We start from the raw sequence: 21447 nt of genomic DNA on the forward strand, positions 1-21447 counted from the left end.
TGACAGATGAAGGCGAAGAACTCAGGCTGTGTATAATATCTTGGTAACTGTCTCTCGGGACAGAACCAGACATGGTGGGCTGGAGAGAACGTGACATGAGGATGCTATTGCCAATGACAGGCTGCAGTAACATCTCATTCCACCCTCGCTTTTCATCGGCATATGGGTGGGTTATGGATTTAAAGCACAGAGATCCTTTCGCTTTCATTATGCTCCCTGTTATATTGTAACAGAGAATGGTACACATCTGGCTGGGTGCTCCATTCTTTTACCAAGTCGCTATTCCTTCAGGTGGCAGTTACAGATCATTTCCAGGGGGACAGCTGTGTCAGTCTATTGCAGCAAAACCAACAAAGAGTCTTGTGGCACCTTAAGGCCTAACACATTTATTCCGGCATAAGCTTCCGTGGACTATAGCCCAGTTCATCAGATGTGATGGAGAGTTTTAGGTTTATATAAAGTATGTATGGTGGGGAGGGGAGGAATAATTGTAAACAGTGAGGTCAGAAGGCAATTCAGTGCAGAAAGGTGCTGACAATGCCAATCACACTATTACGTGACGGTGGTCATTCACAATGTAGTTATTACTGATAACACAAACATCCTGGAACTTGTTGAGCCAGTTAACACACATAGGGTGATAAAAATCCTTTATCTTGATTCAAGCCCATTAATGCTTAAGCTGGAATAAATTTGTTCATCTTTAAGGTGCCACACCAAGTAAGCACTTTAAGGTGCTTAAGCCCCCATTGATTCCTTTCCACCTGATTCCCTTCTGCAGGTGGTGGGTCCCACCAATTCCGTTGTGCAAATGGGGCCCCATCGCTTGTGCAACAGCAATTTAGCAAGTCCCAGGCAACCTGAAACAAGTCGAAATGCTAATTTCTGAAAGTAGGCAGGTTGGCAGAACTCACATACGGGGGTTCCACCAGCTGGACTCCTTCCAGAAACAAGCGTTTCTGCTCATTTGGGGTCTTGCCCTAGGAAGCACTATATCTCTCTTGCATAATTGGTTGGTCCCCTCTTGCCCAGCGGAATTGGTTGGTCCCACCATTTATGGAAGAGAATGGGCAGGGCAGGAAGGAATTGGCAGGGGCCTAAGCCCTTTGATGTTTTAGTTATAAATAAGGCAATGCTGATATTCTATCACAATGAGTAGGATGACAAAGGCCAGGCTTTTAGCATGCATGACCAAAGGCTTAGGAGGCCCTTTCATTTTACTACAGCACTCTTAACAAGCCAACTTCACCCTGGGGTGGTGCAAAAGGGTGGAGAGAGCTCATTCTTCTTTACTAATGTTACAGATAAGAAATCAATTGTGTAGTTCAGCAAAGGTCATGGGATAAGGGTATCTGAAGTGCACAGACCTCCCCCCACCCCCTGTCCTACATATCATAGAAACACACTATAGGGACTTGAAACCAATGGTGATTCCCCAGTGTGTGTGTTTCTGCAGTGTATGTGATTCTTATTTTTAAAAATCTGTGTACTCTTAACATTTCAAGCAGCTTGTTTATTTAAAGGCATTTTTCTGCCTTGGAGTGTGAGGGAAGTCCTGGGTTCCAACCCCAGACAAACCAAGGCAACTGGGGGAAAGAATACATTTATAAGGAAGGATTATAGCACACATGCTTGGTGTAAAGAAAACCCCAGGCTCAATCCCTGCCATTTCCACTTTAAAGAAATCCTTACAACTTAACTACATATTGGCCTGGTTCACATATAATGCATGGTTATATAAACCATGGCTTGTCGGGATATTTCAACCTAGAAACGTGGCTTATCCCTGGGGTGCTGTTTGCCCTGAAACGGAGGTGCCCAGCAAGAGCAGCCTGAAAATGAAACTGCTCTGAAGGCTGGCAAAATGGGCAGGATAGAAACAAATGAGAAACAGGGGAAAGAAACAGTGGCTGCAAGACAATTCATGGCTAAGCAAACTATGGTTAATTTGCTGGGGGTGAGTTCAGATATAATGACAAACCATGGTTAATATAAACCATGACTTAGCATTATGAGCAAATGCAGCCAATGGCCTGGTTCACATGTCACAACAACCCTGGGTTGTTGCTGTTTTAAAAAAAAACTCTGGGCTGTTGTGAACAAGCAAGCATGCTGCAAACGGAAGTGGTAACACAACCCAGGGATGCTCCATCCCTAGGTTGTTTGCTGTGAAGTGTGTACCAAAAACTTTGGTTTGTCTTTACTCCCACAAGCTTTAGTATTGCAGGCATGGGCCTCCAATCTGGATCAGGACTGCAGCTGGGGAAGGGGGTTAAGTCCCCTTATCCCCATGCTAGGGTCCCAATCCCGATTGGGGACCCTGTGCTAACTCTAGAGTAAAAAAAGAGAGGAAAAAGACTGTCTTTCATAAGGAGTGAGAAAGTTTCCCCCCTCTCTCTCCCCATGACACACATACACACAGTGCCCATACCATGCTGGTTTCCTAACACCAGTTTTCAGGCAGTTAAAAGGAAACTGATATGGTCTATTCTCAAAACCAAATGGGGGCAGTGGAAGCCTCTTACCAGTTTCAGTCTTTCAACACCACTATCATACTTTAGATACTAGCCATGTTTGGACCTTCATCCAGAACTTGGTTTATAAAGTTGAGTGTCGTGGCTGCGCTCTCCTCCCTTTTCTTCCTCACCTTATGCACTGGCTTGAGGATGGGGATCCTGGCCTGCCCATTACATCCAAACCAGGGCATGTCAGCTAATCAGCCAGGATCTGATCTCATCTGGGTGGTAAGTTGGTTCACTGTTATTCCTATGTGGGTGAGGAAAAGGTCCTTTAAGGCAAAATTCGACGGTGGGTTGAAGGGCTAGACCATAGGTCATCCACATGGGGGTTATTTCCAGCCCCGAACCTCCAATTTTGCCCCCAAAGCTTCTTTTTCCCACTTGCGTAATATAATCATTTGTGGTTGTTTATAATCTTGCCTCTGCATTTTATACTTTTTTAAAGCTTTTTTAATCTGCTGGTTTCTTAAGTTTTTGTGGTTTTAAGTATTTTCTGAAATTGCTGTTTTTATTGCTATTGTTAGCTGCACTGGGAATTTTCTTTTAAGCTGAAAAACAGGCTACAAATAAACAAACAAACAAACCAACCCAAGTGAACTTTCACCACATATCCACACACTGTAAAGGGGAAAATTACAGTAGCCTTGGGACAGAATGTCTCAAATTTAACGAGGGCAATATAACATTACCACCATTCCATCCTTTGCTGACCAACTGGCATTGAATTAAAAACAAAACAAAAGAACAGCCTCAGTGGCGATGTAATAAGGTCATGAATATACAAGCAAAGAAAGAGGAGTGGGTAGAAACCCACCCCACACTCTAGGGATTAAAAAAAAGTCCTAAACAGTTTAGCCAAATTCAGACTTGGCTTTAACTCTATCCTAGAATTTTTAGATCCAACATACAGTGTATCAGTGTATTCAGATAGATAGATAGATAGATAGATAGATAGATAGATAGATAGATAGATAGATAGATTAGATAGATAAAAAAAAAGGTGTCCCCAACCAGTCATGTCCGACTCTAGGGTGTGGTGCTCATCTCCATTTCTAAGCCGAAGAGCCAGCGCTGTCCGAAGATGCTTCCGTGGTCATGTGGCCGGCATGACTGAACACTGAGGTGCATGGAATGCTGTCACCTTTCCTGCCGAAGTGGTACCTATTTATCTACTTGCAATTTCTTGCTTTCAAACTGCTAGGTTGGCAGGAACTGGGACTGAGGACGGGAGCTCACTCCGTCATGCGGCACTCGGGTCTCGAACTGCTGTCCTGCCGACCTTCCAGTCTGCAGTTCAGTGTCTTAACCACTGAGCCACCGTGCCCCCTTAGATAGATAGATAGATAGATACCAGCAATAATACAGTAGCCAGCAAAAAAACAACAACCCCAAAACAAAAAACCCCTTTCAGATCAAGCACATTCACCACATTAATCCCTTCCAAATTAAATACTGCATTATTTTTCGACCTATACAGTTGGTGGTGTGTTGGGTGGGGAGAGATTGGACTTCATGTTGATAGCTACTTGCTTCAGTGCATAACCATGAATTCTCTGACATGTGACAATCAGAATTAACTATCCTTTTTTCATAGAATAGTAGGGTTGGAAGGGGCCTACAAGGCCATCGAGTCCAACCCCCTGCTCAATGCAGGAATCCAAGTCAGAGCATCCCTGACAGATGGCTGTCCAGCCTTGTCTTGAATGCCTCCAGTGTGGGAGAGCCCACCACCTCCCTAGGGAATTGGTTCCATTGTCGTATTGCTCTAACAGTCAGGAAGTTTTTCCTGATGTTCAGCCGGAATCTGGCTTCCTGTAACTTGAGCCCATTATTCCGTGTCCTGCACTCTGGGATGATCAAGAAGAGATCCTGGCCTTCTTCTCTGTGACAACCTTTCAAGTACTTGAAGAGCGCTATCATATCTCCCCTCAGTCTTCTCTTCTCAAGGCTAAACATGCCCAGTTCTTTCAGTCTGTCTTCATAGGGCTTTGTTTCCAGTCCCCTGATCATCTTTGTTGCCCTCCTCTGAACCCTCTCCAGTTTGTCTGCATCCTTCTTAAAGTGTGGTGCCCAGAACTGGACACAGTACTCAAGATGAGGCCTAACCAGTTCTGAGTAGAGGGGAACTAGTACTTCCTGGGATTTGGAAGCTATGCTTCTATTAATGCAGCCCAAAATAGCATTGGCCTTTTTTGCAGCCACATCACATTGTTGGCTCATATTCAGCTTGTGATCGACAACAATTCCAAGATCTTTCTCGCTTGTAGTGTTGTTGAGCCACGTATCCCGCATCTTGTAACTGTGCATTTGGTTTCTTTTTCCTAGGTGCAGAACTTGGCATTTGTCCCTATTAAATGTCATTCTGTTGTTTTCTGCCCAGCGTTCCAGTCTATCCAGATCACTTTGAATTTTGTTTCTGTCTTCCAAAGTATTAGCTATCCCGCCCAAGTCTGTGTCATCTGCAAATTTTATCAGCATTCCCTGCACCTCCTCCTCCAAGTCATTAATAAAAATGTTGAAGAGCACTGGGCCCAGGACTGAGCCCTGCGGTACCCCACTTGTTACCTCTCCCCAGCTTGAGAAGGTCCCATTCATAAGCACTCTTTGAGTCTGATTCTGTAGCCAACTGTGGATCCACCGGATCGTTGTTTCATCGAGCCCACTTTGAGCTAGTTTGCTCATCAGGATATCATGGGGCACTTTGTCGAAAGCTTTGCTGAAGTCGAGGTATATGATGTCTACAGCATTCCCACGGTCTACAAGGGAGGTTACTTGATCAAAAAATGAGATCAGATTTGTCTGGCAGGACTCGTTCTTGACAAATCCATGTTGGCTTCGAGTAATCACTGCATTGTTTTCAAGGTGCTTCCAGATGGATTGCTTTATCATGTGCTCCAGAATTTTCCCTGGGATTGATGTCAGACTGACTGGTCTGTAGTTCCCAGGTTCCTCCTTTTTACACTTTTTGAAGATAGGGACAACATTAGCCCTCCTCCAGTCATCTGGCACTTCCCCCATCCTCCATGATTTCTCAAAGAGAATAGACAGCGGTTCTGAGAGTTCTTCTGCCAGTTCCTTTATTACTCTAGGATGCAGTTCATCTGGCCCTGGAGATTTGAACTCATTTGAAGTAATTCGGTGTTCCTTGACCAGTTGCCTATCGATCTCAAGCTGCAATCCTGCCCCTTCAGCCTGTACTTCGCCTTTGCCAGGGGGGTCATAGACCCTCTTTTGGGAGAAGACTGAGCCAAAGTAGGAATTGAGCACCTCTGCCTTTTCTTTGTCATCTGTTATCGTTTTGCCATCCTTATTTAATAGGTGAACCACCATTTCTTTCCTCTGCCTTTTGCTATGCACGTAGCTGAAGAAAGCCTTTTTGTTGTTTTTAGCATCCCTCGCTAACCTCAGCTCATTCTCAGCTTTAGCCTTCCTGACGCCATCCCTGCAATTCTGTGCTACCTGTCTGTACTCTTCCTTTGTTACTTGGCCTTCTTTCCACTTCCTATATGTGTCCTTTTTTGTTTTCAGGTCATCCCTAAGCTTTCTGTGAAGCTTCTTCTGTTGTCTTCCACCTTTTCTTTTTGTTGGAATTGTTTGTGATTGTGCCTTGAGAATTTCCTTTTTTAAAAGCTCCCACCCATCTTGGACTCCTTTTCTCGTTAGCATCGCTTGCCATGGGATCTTACTGATCATTGTTCTGAGTTTATTAAAATCAGCTTTCCTAAAATCCAGGGTACGCATTTGACTGCACTTGGCTCTTGCTTCCCTTAGAACCAAGAACTCAAGTGCAACATGGTCGCTTTCCCCCAGAGTTCCTGTAACTGCTACTTTATCCACTAAGTCATCTCTGTTGTTTAGGATCAAGTCAAGGATAGCCGATCCTCTAGTTCCTTCCTCTACTTTCTGTAGGAGGAAGTTATCCGCCACACAAGTCAGGAATTTCCTGGAGGGGCCATGTTTTGCAGAATTTGTCTCCCAACAAATATCGGGGAAATTGAAGTCCCCCATTACTACTACATCATGCTTCCTTAAAACATTGGCTATTTGCTTTTCAAAAGTTTCATCCTCATCTTCTCCTTGGTTGGGTGGCCGGTAGTAGACTCCGACCACCAGGTTCCTTTTATTCTTTGCTCCATTTATTTTGATCCAGATGCTCTCGATGGGGCTACCAAGCTCATCCTCCTGTATTTCTGTGCAGAGATATGTATTTTTCACATACAGTGCAACCCCACCTCCCTTTCTGTTCCTCCTGTTCTTTTTGAACAAGTTATATCCTTCAATTGCTGTATTCCAGTCATGAGAGTCATCTCACCAAGTCTCAGTTATACCTATCAAGTCATAATTTCCCTCCTGTATTAAGAGTTCAAGTTTGTTCTGTTTGTTTCCCATACTCTGGGCATTAGTATATAGACATCGAAGACCACGTGCTTCATAGTCTGGCTTTCTTCCTACATGTATCTGAAGACTATTATTGGGCGCTATCAGAGCTGCTCTCTGCGTTGCAGTGCATGCGCCTACGTCCATTGTTACCCCCAACTTTACATCTCCCTTCCCCATAGGATTCAGTTTAAAGCCCTCCTGATTAAGTTCTTCATGCTGTGGCCAAACACATTCTTCCCATCCTTTGTGAGCTGCAACCCATCCCTTGCCAACAGCCCATCTTCCAGGAAGTATAGCCCGTGGTCCCAGAATCCAAATCTCTCTCGTCGGCACCACCTTTGTAGCCAGTCATTCACACGGAGTATTTTTCGTTCCCTTTCTATCCCTCTTCTAACTACTGTGTTCAGTAGTTCACCTGAATAATACCTTGTGTATGTTATTTTACCTGAGATCATTTTCGCAACTGGATAGGAAAGTATTATCAGGCTGTATTATTATTTATTACACTTATATATGACATTTACTCCATGAAGCTCAAGATGGCGTTCATGGTTCTCTCCATAGACCCCTATTTTATCCTTATGACAACCCCATAAAATAGATTAGCCTGAGCGACGGTGACAGGCCCAAGGTCACCCAGCAAACTTCATGGCTGGAGAGAGGGGACAATATCAGGTCCAACTTTTGCTGGGCCGCTGGGCAAGATGTTTTCAGTCCACCCACCCACCTTCCCCTCAGTGCTGTTTCCACTGCCCAATTACTTGCCCTGTTCTCCTGGGACCAGTTCACACCAGCATCCAGAAAGGGCAAGACAAGTGAAGGCTGAAGCTCCTATTGCTTACCTTTGTTGCTGTTCTCTCACTCAGAGCAGATGAACAGGCAGCGATAACAAGGAGGAGAAGTAGTAGGTCCTGGGGCTTTGGGGGATGGCAATGAGGCCCCTGCTGCAGTGTGGGCCTTAGCTGTGTCATGGACCCTGACCCCTCATCCTCAGAAGAATGAGTGCACAGTTCATTGAGATAATTTGTTACAGAAAGGTATCACTATACTTCCACTTCCCTGGGACCCAGTTCTCCAGGAAGACCCATGGAAACTGTCCCCCTCCCAGCTGCCGCTGCATCCAGAGGAGGTTGCATTTCCATCCTCTGACTCTGAGGACTCTAGCCATGAAGAGTCTAGCCTGCCTCAGCCACCCCCACAGCATCATAGCCTGAGGCCTGGTCTGATACAGAGAGAGTACATCAGTCCCAGGTCAAGTAAGGCTTTCAATATAAAAGCAAATACCATATAGAGCAGAGGTGGGCAACTTGTGGCCTTCTGTCTGTTGTTGGACTGCAACTCCCACCAGCCCTAGCCAGCATAGCCAATGATGAGGTGTGGCCCTCCCTGGTGTGTGGTTGCTTGTGTATGTTATTTTTATGATTATAATTATTTGTTCAAATTCAATGTTTGTTTGTTTTTAAATGATTAAAACAGACAGACGCCTTGAATTAGGACCAGAGGAAAACAGGATGCCAGTGACGTCTAGACTAACCAGGCCTGGTATAAACACCAGGAGTCTGAACAGAAATTCCCTTGCCTGCTCCACACAAAACTGTTTTCTGCCTTTGGTGCAGTTCCTCTGTCTCCTGGCAAACAAGCCTAGCTTAGGGGCTAAACATCTTTTAAAAAAGAAAAGAGAAGGGTTCACTTGTAGTGAAGAACAGGCATTCAAGATGAGGCTGGACAGCCACGTGTCAGGGATGCTCTGACTTGGATTCCTGCATTGAGCGGGGGGCTGGACTCGATGGCCTTGTAGGCCCCTCTCAACCCTGCTATTCTTTGATTCTATGAAAATAACTGATTAAACCTTTCTCCCCCACTTCAAATCACAATCCCACCAGCTGCTTTTCATTTTAAAACTGGTGCTCTGTTACACAGTTTGCAGGTGATGTGTAGGTAGCCCGTTGTTTACAGGTAATTCCCCGATTTGTTTGGTAGATAAACATTTCTACTACTGGACAGCATAAGTGGGTGCAACAGTCCTGCATTTATTTTTTCTGTGTTTACTCTAAACATAATTCTTTCTCAGAAGAGGCTCCCATTCTTTGGCCTGCCATTCTGACACAAATGCATGTCACATGCACACGCTGACCTAGGCTTACTGATGAAAAGTCCTTCTCAGGCTTTCTTTTATCCAGGGCATGTTGAACCTCTTTCAGCCTGAGGGCCAAATTCCATTTCAGAGAAGCACTCAGGGGCTACATTCCAGTGGCACGTGGTGCCAAGGGCAAAAGCAGCAGGTCAAAATACCCAAAATACCAGCATATTGTAGCTTCAAGCTCTTACTCCCATTAACTAATCTGTAGGAGAGGCATTTCAACCTCTTAGAATGGGGGAAAAAACTACACAAAAGCTGGGAAACTACCAAAGGGATGGTGGTTGGGGGAAAGAGGGTGGAGCTTGGGGAAGGGGGTGTGGCCATCTGAGGAACCCTGGCAGGCCAAATTTGGTCCCTGGGCCTGAAGTTCTGCACCCCTGCTTTAATCCCTTACGGGAGCTGCGATAAGACCTTCTATGGAAATCTGACTGAAGCTACAAGAGGGTGTGTGCTTGATTAGCCAACATGTATTTCTGAAGTCTGTATTCCCCGATGTCCTTGATACGATACGGTTTGAGGTTCAACTGTGTCTGAAAAGCTCCCTGTCCAAGTATTAATTCCTCTTTATAGCCTTCTCTCCTGCAAGCATAAATACTGCTAAGCACAGAGAGGGACTTTGAATTCGCATGGAATATTCAAAAAGCATTTCTTTCAAGACTCCCACAGAGAATGATTTCCTCAGAATTATCCCTGCCATTTGAGGGAGAGATTATTTTTTTATAGCTATTGTTACGACATCCAGCTGGGAATTTCCTGCTCCTTGGCACCAGTGTTAAAACTCCTGTTCCTCAGATACAAACGCATGTAATTCATCTCCATGGCACAATCAGGCCCAGGAGCCAAATCTGCCTCTCCTATGGTCCCAGTTTGGCCTTCTGGGGTTCCTCAATGGCCATGCCTCTTTCCCCTGGGCCTACACCCTTTCCCCCAATGAGCAATTATTTGGTGGTCTCCTGGCTTCTGTGCATTTTCTTCCCCATTCTAAATGGCTGAAATGCCTCTCCCACTACAGCTTAGTTACTGACAGGAAGAGCTTTAAGCTACAATACGCTGATATGTTTTGTATTGCAGGCCCTGATCCTTTGCCTTTGGCTCTACCCCTTTTGCCTTAGGCTCCACCCACCACTGGAATGCAGCCCCTGGGAGCATCTCCAAAATGGAACTTGGGCCTCTGGCTAAAAGAGGTTCTGCACCCTTAATCTACAAGATGTATATGGCTCTGGGTACTTATAGAGATGGGGGCATATATATTGATAAGGAGGCTCAGTAAATGAGGCTCAGGAAGGGCGATTGCCTCATGAGCCCTTGGCAGTTTCCAAAGCATTTGGATGTGGTTCCTGTGTTCAAGAATGTGAATGGCAAATAGAATTAAAAGAAGCAGTGCTAAGAAGGGAAATAAATGCTCCAAGGGTGCTACCAGACAAGGCTTTTATTGTGCAATTGCACTGCCTCTTTCACAGAATTTTACAGTGGGGTCCAGACATCATCATCTCTAATCTGCAACCCTCCTGTGTTTTCTCACTACTTCTTCCATGATTTTAGTTATCAGAAATCTGCTAAGGAAGAAAAAACAGAATAGACATATAATGCCTTTTGATTGTTAGTTGATAGGAGCCCTCCACCTGGAAGCACCCCATCTCCATTTCTCCTCTCTCAGAAGGGCAAAGATAATGAAGAGACTATAACAACATTATATATGAAGAGCCCCCAAATATCAGGAGATCGGGGACCTAGTTTTTACAGCAGGAGAGGAAATGGTAGCAGGTGCAAAGTCTGAGGAGAGCAAGTAGTCATGCCATTTTGCCATCAGCAAAGTGCAGTGTGCAGTAATCCGGTAATTATGCGTATATGTGGTACTGTAGGCATTCTTCGGGGGGGGGGTGTGCCTTATTTCCATAGTGTGCAAAGAACAGGAGAATATTACCCTACTTCTTCCCCAGGGAGTATCATATTTTTGAAGTCATGCTGAGATACAGTATATCCCAGAGTTATTCTTGGCTCTGCTTCCTACAATACAAGTAACCATATTGTCTTTGGTGGGCAAAAACATTCTGGAAAGAGGAAGAATAGGCCTCAGTCTTGCAACTTTCATAAACAGACTAATTTTCAGTAGCTTGCCATCCAGCCCACCCACTGCTAGACCATGGTGGTTATTCGGAGAAAAAGCACTTTTCACATACAAATTATAATTGAATCATAAACTAGAAATCCTTATCATGATTCTTTGAAAGTTGTTGTCTAGGTTGTCTGAACCTAGGCAGCAGGGATTGTTTGAGGATTAAATAACCCATGGTCTGTTGTAGGGTTATTTAATCCTTGAAGAACCCCTGCCATTTGGACAATACAGGTTTGGACAACACAACAAACCATGGCAATCCCCTCTGGGGGTTGAATATTCAAAACGGACACCAGCATGCCCCTGCAACCCACCGTGGCTTAAATAAGCCACGGTGGGCTGCGGTGATCATGTGAATTGACCCACTATGTATAAAATGCATTTTTTAAATCAAAGATGAAAGTAGAGGTAGCAGTACAGAAAGCCTGTAGGCACCATTATTACAAGGAAGCAAATGAGATGGATGTTCCTGATTACTCTCAGTAGAGCTAGACCACCCACAGGTGCAGTTCAAAAAACAAAGACTGTTGCAGTTTCTGTAGCAACTGCAAATAACATCCCAAAGCAGACTATCACTAACATCTTGTCCACTACAAGATGTAGCTTATATTGTGGATTTGGAGGGGGGCACTAATATCGTGAACCCTACATTCTCCTGTTGACCTTTGAACTGTAATATCCTGTTAATAAATCCTGGTGATGATGACAGGTGTAACAACAAGACTAATAATCACATTTAAGTCTGATTATTCTAAATTGCTAAACTTTCTCTCACTGAAGCCAAGGGGAATTAAAAGTGCTAAGCTTTGCTTGGTCCATTCCCCCAGTGAATATCAGCAGGGCAGTATTCACAATGCTGCCCCAATTAGGGAACTGTTATTCCCTTCTTCTTTTATTTTAAATAGCTCTTTGAAGTCTGTGCATTCCTCTCCAGTGCTATAGTGCACATCTTTCCCAAGGACTATCCAACCACAGCAAGGCAATCTTTCTGCAGCCTGAAATTCATAATTCAGATCAGATTCCCTGCTTATAGTGCTTGACTTCTAGAAGAAGAAAAATCTGAAGAAGGGATGATGAGGATGATGGGGCTCAAGTCTGTTTGGAAACACTTGCCTTTGGTCAGGAAGCCTTTCTACCTTTTCCATGAAGGATTAGGTTTTTCTGAAGTTATTCAGTGATGAAGGAATGCACTTTGCATCTGCTCAGGGACATTTTAACCTGTTCTTACTTTTAATGGATCCCATTTTGGCAATGAAAATTACAGGTCTGGGGTTCCCAATCTGGATCAAGACCACATTTGGGGGCAAAAAATTAAAAATCCCTGTTCTCCATGCTAGGGTGCTGATCTGGACTGGGCCTCCTGCACTTACTTTAGAGAAAGAAAGATGTGGCTGCTAGCTACGAATTCAAAGCAATACATAGTTTGGGTGTTCCATATTCCTGGATGAGTCCTGGCCTCAGAAACAGATGTGGGGCTGAGCCCTAATGAAACTGAACACAACTTAAGCCCTGCCCAGCTATCATTTTAGAACTGTGAGCACAATCTAGCAGGTGTTTAGGATTTTTCAGTCTCATTTATTTCAGTGGAAGAGATGAAAGCAGGTTTTTAACTCTCCCACTGAAATGAATTGGCTTTAATTACATTTAACTTAGTCTGGCTCATACTCTGCATTTTTGTAATGACATATATTCACATTATGATGCTTCTGGGGGCAGTGAAAAAAGCTAACTTTATAAAAGCATTAGCCCTGCTCAGTTGTGATTGTACATGATTTACATCTTCATGCAATTTCACAATATCTAATCCCCATGCCAAAGGGAAAGTAGCCTTTTCTAGATTCAGCAGCACCTACATCATCTCCGGCTGACACCATTGCTGCTGTTACTGGCCTGGCGAAGGGGAACTTATTTCTTCCAAAAGCCATGTGTGCACATCAGGACCCATTATTATTATTATTATTATTATTATTATTATTGCTATTATTATTATTATTATTGTTGTTGTTGTTGCTATTATTATTATTAGCATCACTGAAGGTGCTTCCCCATCTCTGGAGGACTGAGCGCAAGGAGTGGAATAGCAGTTCAGATTCTGAAGGAGAACCGCCAGACATGGGGGCGGTGTTTTCCCAGGCTAGTCCAGACATGACTGGGCCGTCTTCTCAGGTTACAAATGCCCAGCTGGCTGAGGATGAGGGTCCCTCTTCACACATCCCTGTCAGTGAACAGAAGGAGGTGGGGTTTGGGGAGTCTGATCTAACAGACACCAGGCGCAGGCACAAAGCAAAGAGAGAGAAGGCAGGGGCAGAACTTAGACAGTCTACCTGATTGGCCTTGCATGAAAAGCTGTGCTCAGAAGCCCCACAAGAGAGAGGGACCCCCTCGCTTCAGTTAGGCTAGCGAGACTGCCTTCCTCTTCAAACGGCAGGCAACTCTCGTAACTTCCTTTTGAATTCCCCTGAAGGCATTCCTTTGTAGACTGAGAGTCACTGAGAATTTGCATCTGTATAACCCTGTGAAGTAATGGATTAAAAGCTGTAGACTGAAGCCTTTCATCTGTGTTTGTTTTCAGCCTTGAAATAAAGTGGGGGCTAAAGGAATCCTGACACTGAGAACCTTGAGAAACTGACAATGCTTGCCAGTTTCACCATACTTCTCAGCACTTGCTGCTGAGGATAGAGTGGGGACTTCCTAAGTTTCACTGCATCATCATCATCATCATCATCATTTATTGCTGTGCCAAATCCTACCCCCTATTTGGGGGATATTTTCCCCCCCCTGCAAAAGAGGCATTGTTTTTTCTGCCTCTTTTCCTGGGTGGGGGAGAATTTCAGATAATTTTCTTCTTGAGGAGGAGGACAGGGTTTCCACATAGCCTTTTAAGTCTGGGAAGTGGCTGAAGGATCTTCTATTTTTTTTAATTATTATTATTTGAAAAATGCCCCCAACACGAGGCTCTTTACAGACAGGCTTCTCCAGCCTGACAGCAGTTCTTGAACTTCCATGAGACCACATGACCTCGCTCTCTCCAATAGGCATTCAGGAAGTAGTCTGGAGCTACAGAAGCTGTTTGCAAAGAGTCCCAGGCTGTACCAAACAAGAACAAATGGGACTTTTGGAGTCCCATTTGTTCTTGCTTTGCAGAGCTTTGCAAAGCTTCTGCAGCCCAGAAGAGCTTCCTGAATGTCTTCTCTGGGACCCTTGTTCGTTAATCAAATCAATAGTTTAGACCGGATTGTATTGCAAGGTGTTAGATTCTTTTTGTTGACATTGTGTCCTTATCTGTTTAGTTTTTCAGCCAACACAATATTCCAAAGATACCACATTATTATTATAATATTATACCACATTATTGATAGATCTGTAGATTCTTTCCAATTCTTTGCTATTAGTTGATGAGATGTTACCTTAATAAAAGTCAGCATTTCTTTTTCTGGTAAATGCTAATTATGGCCACTGAAGATAGATAGTAGTGCCAGTTTAGGATCCATGTGAACCTCCCCTCCTGCATATTACTGCATTTTTGAAAACCTCCCTCAAAAAGCTATATATTTGTCCACATTCCCACCACATATGATGGTACGTACCTAATGCATTACACACCAGCAGTTCGGTGATGTTGTTTTGTATATATGGCTTAAAGTTACCAGGGTTAAATACCACCTCATTACTACCTTCAAGGAGTTTTCCCTTATCTTTGCTGACACTGAGCGATATGGATTTTTAACCCATATTTCATTCCATTTCTTTTCCTCTATCTTTTCTTGTATATCTCATTCCCATATTTCTTCCAGCCCTATGGTTGTTCCCATTGTTTCCATAATTAATATCTTATTATGTTGGATGTAAGGCCTTTTTTGTTGTTGTTTATTCGGTCAGTTGCTTCTGACTCTTCGTGACTTCATGGACCAGCCCACGCCAGAGCTTCCTGTCGGCCGTCGCCACCCCCAGCTCCCCCAAGGTCAAGTCCAGAATATCATCCATCCATCTTGCCCTTGGTTGGCCCCTCTTCCTTTTGCCTTCCACTTTCCCTAGCATCAGCATCTTCTCCAGGGTATCCTGTCTTCTCATTATGTGGCCAAAGTACTTTAGTTTTGCCTTTAATATCATTCCCTCAAGTGTGCAGTCTGGCTTTATTTCCTGGAGTATGGACTGGTTGAAATGCTGTTAATGGTTTTGTGGCCTGTTTCCGAATTATAGGGTTGGTATTAAAATGGAGTAGCTGGTATAATTGAAACCAGTTTACCTTTATGTATTTTCCTTAAATACCAAAAATAAGTGACCTTTAGAATTTAAAATCTGTGAGTGTATTAAAAACAGCATAGTATACTATCATATTGAAACTGTTTAAGATTTTATTTTATATTTAAAATTACTATGCCACTCTTTCCATGTCATTCCCAGGGGCCTCCTATCCAGGATTCTGAGTTGGTCTATACCTGCTTAGCTTCAGTCATTCTGCAGCAGCAAGTTTCTGTCTAACCATTAATTAGAATATGTATGTTCATGTTTTAATTTAATACATTAACTTTGTGTTTCCCATTGCCAGGAAAAATCACATCTCCCTGCTTCCTGGAACACACCAATCTCATAGATTCATTAACTTTCTCTGTACCAGGAACATTTGTTGAAGAAATCTTAGCGAAGTTGGAAGAACATGAGAATATGGGGAAACATGACAGCTTCACCTTCTGCCAAAAAAAGAAGTTTTCAATGCTATGCCATCCAATCCTTGTGGGGGTCTAGGCAGGAGACTAGTCCTGTACTAATATTATGCAGGCTGCGTCCATAGGGTATTTCAGTGTTGTTAAAATTACTCAATAGTGACGAAACTGAATATTAAAGACCTTCATAGAATCAAAAAGGCTGGTTTTAAGTTGCCATGTTCTCATTATTATGCATCACAGACCCTAAATACCCCCAAATCCCACTTACTCCTATGCATAATTTGTTGGGAATAATTCCCATTTAATTTTCTAAGTCAACATGCATAAAATTGGAATGTTATTCAAATATTTAATCATCCCAATGTTATGGGTGAGGAAACCAGGTGCCCTCCAGATGTTTTGGACTTCAACTCCCATCAGTCCCAGCCAGTATGGCCAGTAGTCAGGAATGCTGGGAGATAAAGTCCAAACTATGTTCCCCAAATTGGGGAAAGCTACCATTCAGATAAAGGAAGCTGTATTGATTTTCTGTCAAAAGATCACCCCACGCATTCATATTACTTTGGTTTGTTTGTTTGTTTTTGTGATCATTTGCTAGTTATCTTTTTGCAATTATTTGCTAGGTATTATTACCTGTAGCTTCGTACCTTCCAGGTTGATTCCACGTTGCCTTAAATGGCAAAGACATAGAAGTAGAATATAGACGAGACTGATGATTTCATTTCCCATGCTGTATAGGCTAATATGTGGCCTATTTGTTCACTTCTGCATTCAGAAAATCTTCATATCATGCAAAGGATTGTAGGGCAGAGAAAATTAGTATGCAAAGGACTGAATCAAATATAACAGTAAACCATGGTTTGGTGCTACAGAACCAAGCTTTCAAGCTGCCTTGGGCTTGCACACTCCTCCTTCCTTTTCTGGACTGAGGCAAACATAGCTTTCCATTTCATCCAAATTGACAAACTTACTCTGCAAACAAGGATTTGAAACCAGGATTAGTTCCTGGTTTCTAATCCTGGTTTACAGGGTAAGTACAAACCATAGTTTGCTGGTTAGAACAGCATGGCAAACAATGGTATGCCTCAAACCAGAAAAGGGGAATTGCTCTGTGCAGGGATGGAGGGAGACAGAGAAAGGATCATATGAGCCTGGGGCTCCTTGAAGCTTCATTGTTATAATACCAAACCATGGTTTTGACATTGAATTTGAACCAGCCAACGGGTCAAGTGGGCTTGCATTTGGATGTAAAATGCGGAGCCTGGCTGGGCATGAAATGTGGGCAGCAGCAACCCATTGGAGCCAACAGGGCCAAAACTCGGTAAAGGCATGGGAGGAAGAAATTATCTGGGTACTTCAGCATGGATGGTTGGGAAGACAGAAAAGGATGACAACCAAGCCAGGTGGAATGAGGAAGACCCACCAGATTCAAGAACTTTGCAGTAAAGCATTTCACCAAGATAACATAAATGCCTTGGGCAGCCTTCTGCAACCTGTGCCCTCCAGATGTGCTGGATTACAACATCCCTAACTGGTAGTTCCATACATCTGGAAGCAGGGACATCTCAAGGGAAAGGGGAACTGGGCAGTCACCTGGGGAGGCAAATTCTAGAGGTGCCAAGTGACCACCTGAAGGTTCCAGCTTCCCCTCCTTGCCTCTCGGGGAAGCCACACAGAAAAGCACCCAGCACTGCTCCCCAGAGAGCTTGCCCCAGCCCAAATGCTTTGCTTTGAGAGGTCCTTCCTCAAAGCAAGTGAGGCATTCTGGGTAAAGCGGTCCTGAAGATAGCCTGTGCTGCCATGGCACATGCAGTCTCCAGGGTCACTTCACCCAGAATGCCTCACTCACTTTGAGGGACCACTCCTTAAAGGTGTACTTTGGATCATTCAGAAATCTTACTGTTCACCAGCCTGGGAATGCTACAAAGCCTTCAGATTCAGGGCTTCTGTACATGAAGCTAAAATCCCGCAACTTTACCGGGGCTTCTGCCTCTGAATTCCTTGTGGGATTATAATTGGCGCCTTCCCACATGGTTTTTTCCCCTTTATTTCTTTCCCGGCAAGTTCTATATGTTTCACTATAAAGCCACTAGATGGCACTGTGATATTGCTATGATAAAGCGCCGTTTCCTCAGTACATAATAGATTTACTGCAGATCACAGAGGGAGGAGGGTAAATGCCAGAATTTCATCATCATGGTAAAAAAAACACGATAAAGTCTCCAAAGAGTGGGGGGTTCTCTGGAGGAGGGTGACGTCATGTATAGGACCTGCGAACTTCCGTGAGTGACCAATCACGAGTGCACAATAAATGCCTCGAGTAGAAACAGCCTCAGAATCCTGGGAATCATTCAGCAGCAACATAAAGTACCTTAAAGAGATACATTGTTTAACTGTGAAAAAAATATAAAACAATTAACTGATAGATTGCTCATGTTTACACTTGGCTAAGAATCAAAGGGATGCTATTCCTTACAAGTTCTTGGCGTCCATGAAGAGTGGGAAGTCAGCTGCAGTTCTGGAAACTTTGTTCTGTTAAGGAAAAAGTCTCACTGCAACTGTTGCTTTGGATTCACAGAGCGAGCAGCAGGAGTATATCACAGAGAAGGAAGGGCTGGAAGATACCAGCTTACCTATGCAGAGGCAAAAGCAGTGTGTGAATACGAAGGAGGACACCTAGCCACATACAAGCAGCTGGAGGCTGCAAGAAAAATAGGTATGAGCATAAAATACATGGAATCACTGGGGGCACAATCCTGCAGAAAATCTCCTGCATGCCATGAAGTTCCGCGAAATGAAGAAGTGCACAAGGGAATGGGGCTTGAACAAGGAAACTTCTTAGTGGATTGTGCCTTTTAAGTTTCATACCTCAAACTCTGTGCATTGTGGGTCACTCAGCAATTGAGTTCTTTTCCTGTTTTCTTTTTAGTTTAAAACACACACACACACACACACGCAAATAACCCTATTTGTTACAGAAATGGACTTATAGAGCTTTTCTAGATGAGACTTTTATTGTGTATTCACAATTCCTCACTCATGGTTGTTCATATGAGTGCTTTCAACCATGCCATCGCTGTTCTGTTTTGTTTCTGTTTTTTAAAAGCAATTTTGCAGGGCGGGGGGGGGGGTAGAGCAGGGAAAATCCAGTATTTGTTTAGCATCATGAAACAAAGCGCAAGTCCCTACCACCAGTTATTCCACTTTACCACAGCGCCACCAAGAGGTTATGTAACAGAAAGTACAGAAAGGCAGGAAAGGAAAATAACTTCATGTTGAGCTCCAATTTTAATTCTGCAACTAAACTGAAAGTAGAAGCAGTAGGCTAAACGCACTCGTCTAGAAAAACTCATAAGCAGTACTGAAAAGGTTAGAAGGCAAGAAATGTAAGTAAACATGGATTCAAACCAGCTAACTCTTCTAATAATGTATATCATATGAAGGGTGCAATCTTAAACATCTTACTTGGCAGTAAGTCCTGGTAAATTCTATAGGACTTACACCAAATGTATTAAGGATCATGGTAAAAACAATTTTAGCTCCACATCTTTCAGCATTACTGATCAGTACTATCGCATGTGAACGGACCTAGAAAGGTGCAATGTGATGATAAAGTAAGCAACGGAAATAATAAATTGCCAAACTATTTGATAACTGAGTGCAGTGTATGATGAATGCACTCATCGCACCTTCTGACTCTTCTGCTAGCTCCTCTGTCTAGAAAGTTATCAATCTAAGTTGTAATACAATTTTCCAGAGTCCAGGACATACTTGGAACTTATCAATCTATCTGTTTTAGGTTCAGAGATGCTTATTTTGTGAATACCATCCAGGAAAGCTCATTTGTTGTACAGTTGTTCAGTCGTGTCCGACTCTTCGTGACCCCATGGACCATAGCACGCCAGGCCTTCCTGTCCTCCGCTCTCTCCCAGAGTGTGCTCAAATTCATATTCATTGCATCAGTGATGCTATCTAGCCATTTCATCCTCTGCCATCCCCTTCTCCTTTTGCCATCAATCTTTCCCAGCATCAGGGTCTTTTCCAGGGAGTTTTCTCTTCGCAGGAAAGCTCATACCATAATAAATATATTAATCTTTAAGGTGCCACAAGACTATTGTTTCTGCTGCAACAGACAAATGCAGCTATCCCTCTGGATATTATTTTGTGGCACTACCACGAAATCTCTCCCAAATTTCCACAAGTACTTCAGCATATACTACAATACAATACTACAATCACTACAATAAAGTAGTGATTCCAGTAACGTGGCAAGTAATCGGAGGGTCCCCACCCCAGCACACACCATGTGTGATACCCAGTGGAGGTTGGTGGCACCAATTTCGGTGGGGCTGTGAATCCATTCCAGATTTCAGTCAGAACCAGCCAGAACTCTGAAGGAGCTATCAAAGGTGCAGAACCCTATCCCCAAAATAGGTTCAGTGCCTAGGATAGCTCCTTTAGAGTTCTGGCTGGTTCTGACTGAAACCCAGAGTAGATTCACTGCCCCACCAAAATCGGAACCACCAGCCTCCACTGGTGGTACCACAGACTTCTGTTGGCACTGGCATGACTAGTGATACTAACACAGAGGAAGCACCCCTACAGCTAAGGATGAGGTTTTCAAAGGCACAATTTCAGGGTTCAATAGGGCAACAGGGCAAAGAGATTTCAGCAGCAGGGGTGAAATTTACAGCAAACGCTTTCTCTTGGATATTGTCAAAATCAAATTACAAAAAAAACACCCTAGTATATATTTACAATATTTGTTACTAGTGAATGGATCCGGCTTCACACGAGTGGGAGTAGCCCCTAGCTTGATACAACGACGCCTTCAAGCAAACTTACACACCTGTCAGAGTTAGGCACAATATGCCAGCCCTGCCTGAGTGAAGCCAACCCCACTGCCACCTCTAGGGATGGCCCCTGACATGGTGCAATTTTTTTTTCCCCCTGCCATGATAGGCTACATAAATACTTACGTAGCCTATCATGGCAGGGGGGAAAAAAACCCAGCGTACGCAAATGGCGGTAGCCACCGCCATTTGCGTACACTGGGGGTTCCCCCCCCCGCCGTGATAGGCTACATAAATATTTACGTAGCCTATCACGGCTCAATACAGGGACGCAAATGGTGGCGGCTACGACAGCCGCCATTTGTGTCCCTGCAGGGCTGCCCAGCGGCCAGATGTCCGGCTGCAGGCGGCTGGAGCCAGCTGGCGGCTCTGCGGCTTGGCCGTGGAGCGGAGCTGGCCGGGCAGGATTCCATGGGGAGGGACGGAGCGCCTCCCCCCCGTTGAGGATTCCGGGGGGAGGGACGGAGCGCCTCCCCCCCACCGCGGATGCCCCTGAGCGGAGCAAGGTAAGGGATTCGTACATCCCTAGAGGCAGCCCACAGTAGCAGGGAGAGGGCAGGTTATAATTCTGTCTTTCAGCCTACTAATTTCCCCTGGCTTCAAACTGTATGGGCTGCTAAGCTATGCGCTCTTTAGGGAAGTCTGCCCCTAAGTGGCAGAAGATGTCACTGCAGGCTTCTACCACATGGACACATTTAACTTAGTTAACATTAATTCATGCATTTTGGAAACAAAACATCCCCAAGGTGCACACCCCTAGGGTTCCCTTAGT

At 44.1% G+C, this 21447-nt stretch overlaps 1 protein-coding gene and 1 long non-coding RNA gene across 2 annotated transcripts in view; one reads left to right on the forward strand and one right to left on the reverse strand.

The window, feature by feature from the left end:
- Positions 1-21447, reverse strand: part of LOC146358413 (uncharacterized) — a 49247-nt gene that overhangs the window by 13003 nt on the left and 14797 nt on the right. The window lies entirely within an intron of this gene.
- The window catches only part of TNFAIP6 (TNF alpha induced protein 6), a 33477-nt gene that overhangs the window by 834 nt on the left and 11196 nt on the right, over positions 1-21447 (forward strand). The window contains exon 2 of the mRNA XM_084810673.1: positions 18401-18538. Within this exon, the coding sequence (XP_084666799.1) occupies positions 18401-18538 (138 nt within the window). The remainder of the gene's footprint in view (positions 1-18400; positions 18539-21447) is intronic.

This window comes from Heloderma suspectum, chromosome 1 (genome assembly GCF_057233095.1).
Source record: "Heloderma suspectum isolate Gila_16-S chromosome 1, 16-S_ref, whole genome shotgun sequence".
Taxonomy (NCBI): Eukaryota; Metazoa; Chordata; class Lepidosauria; order Squamata; family Helodermatidae; genus Heloderma; species Heloderma suspectum.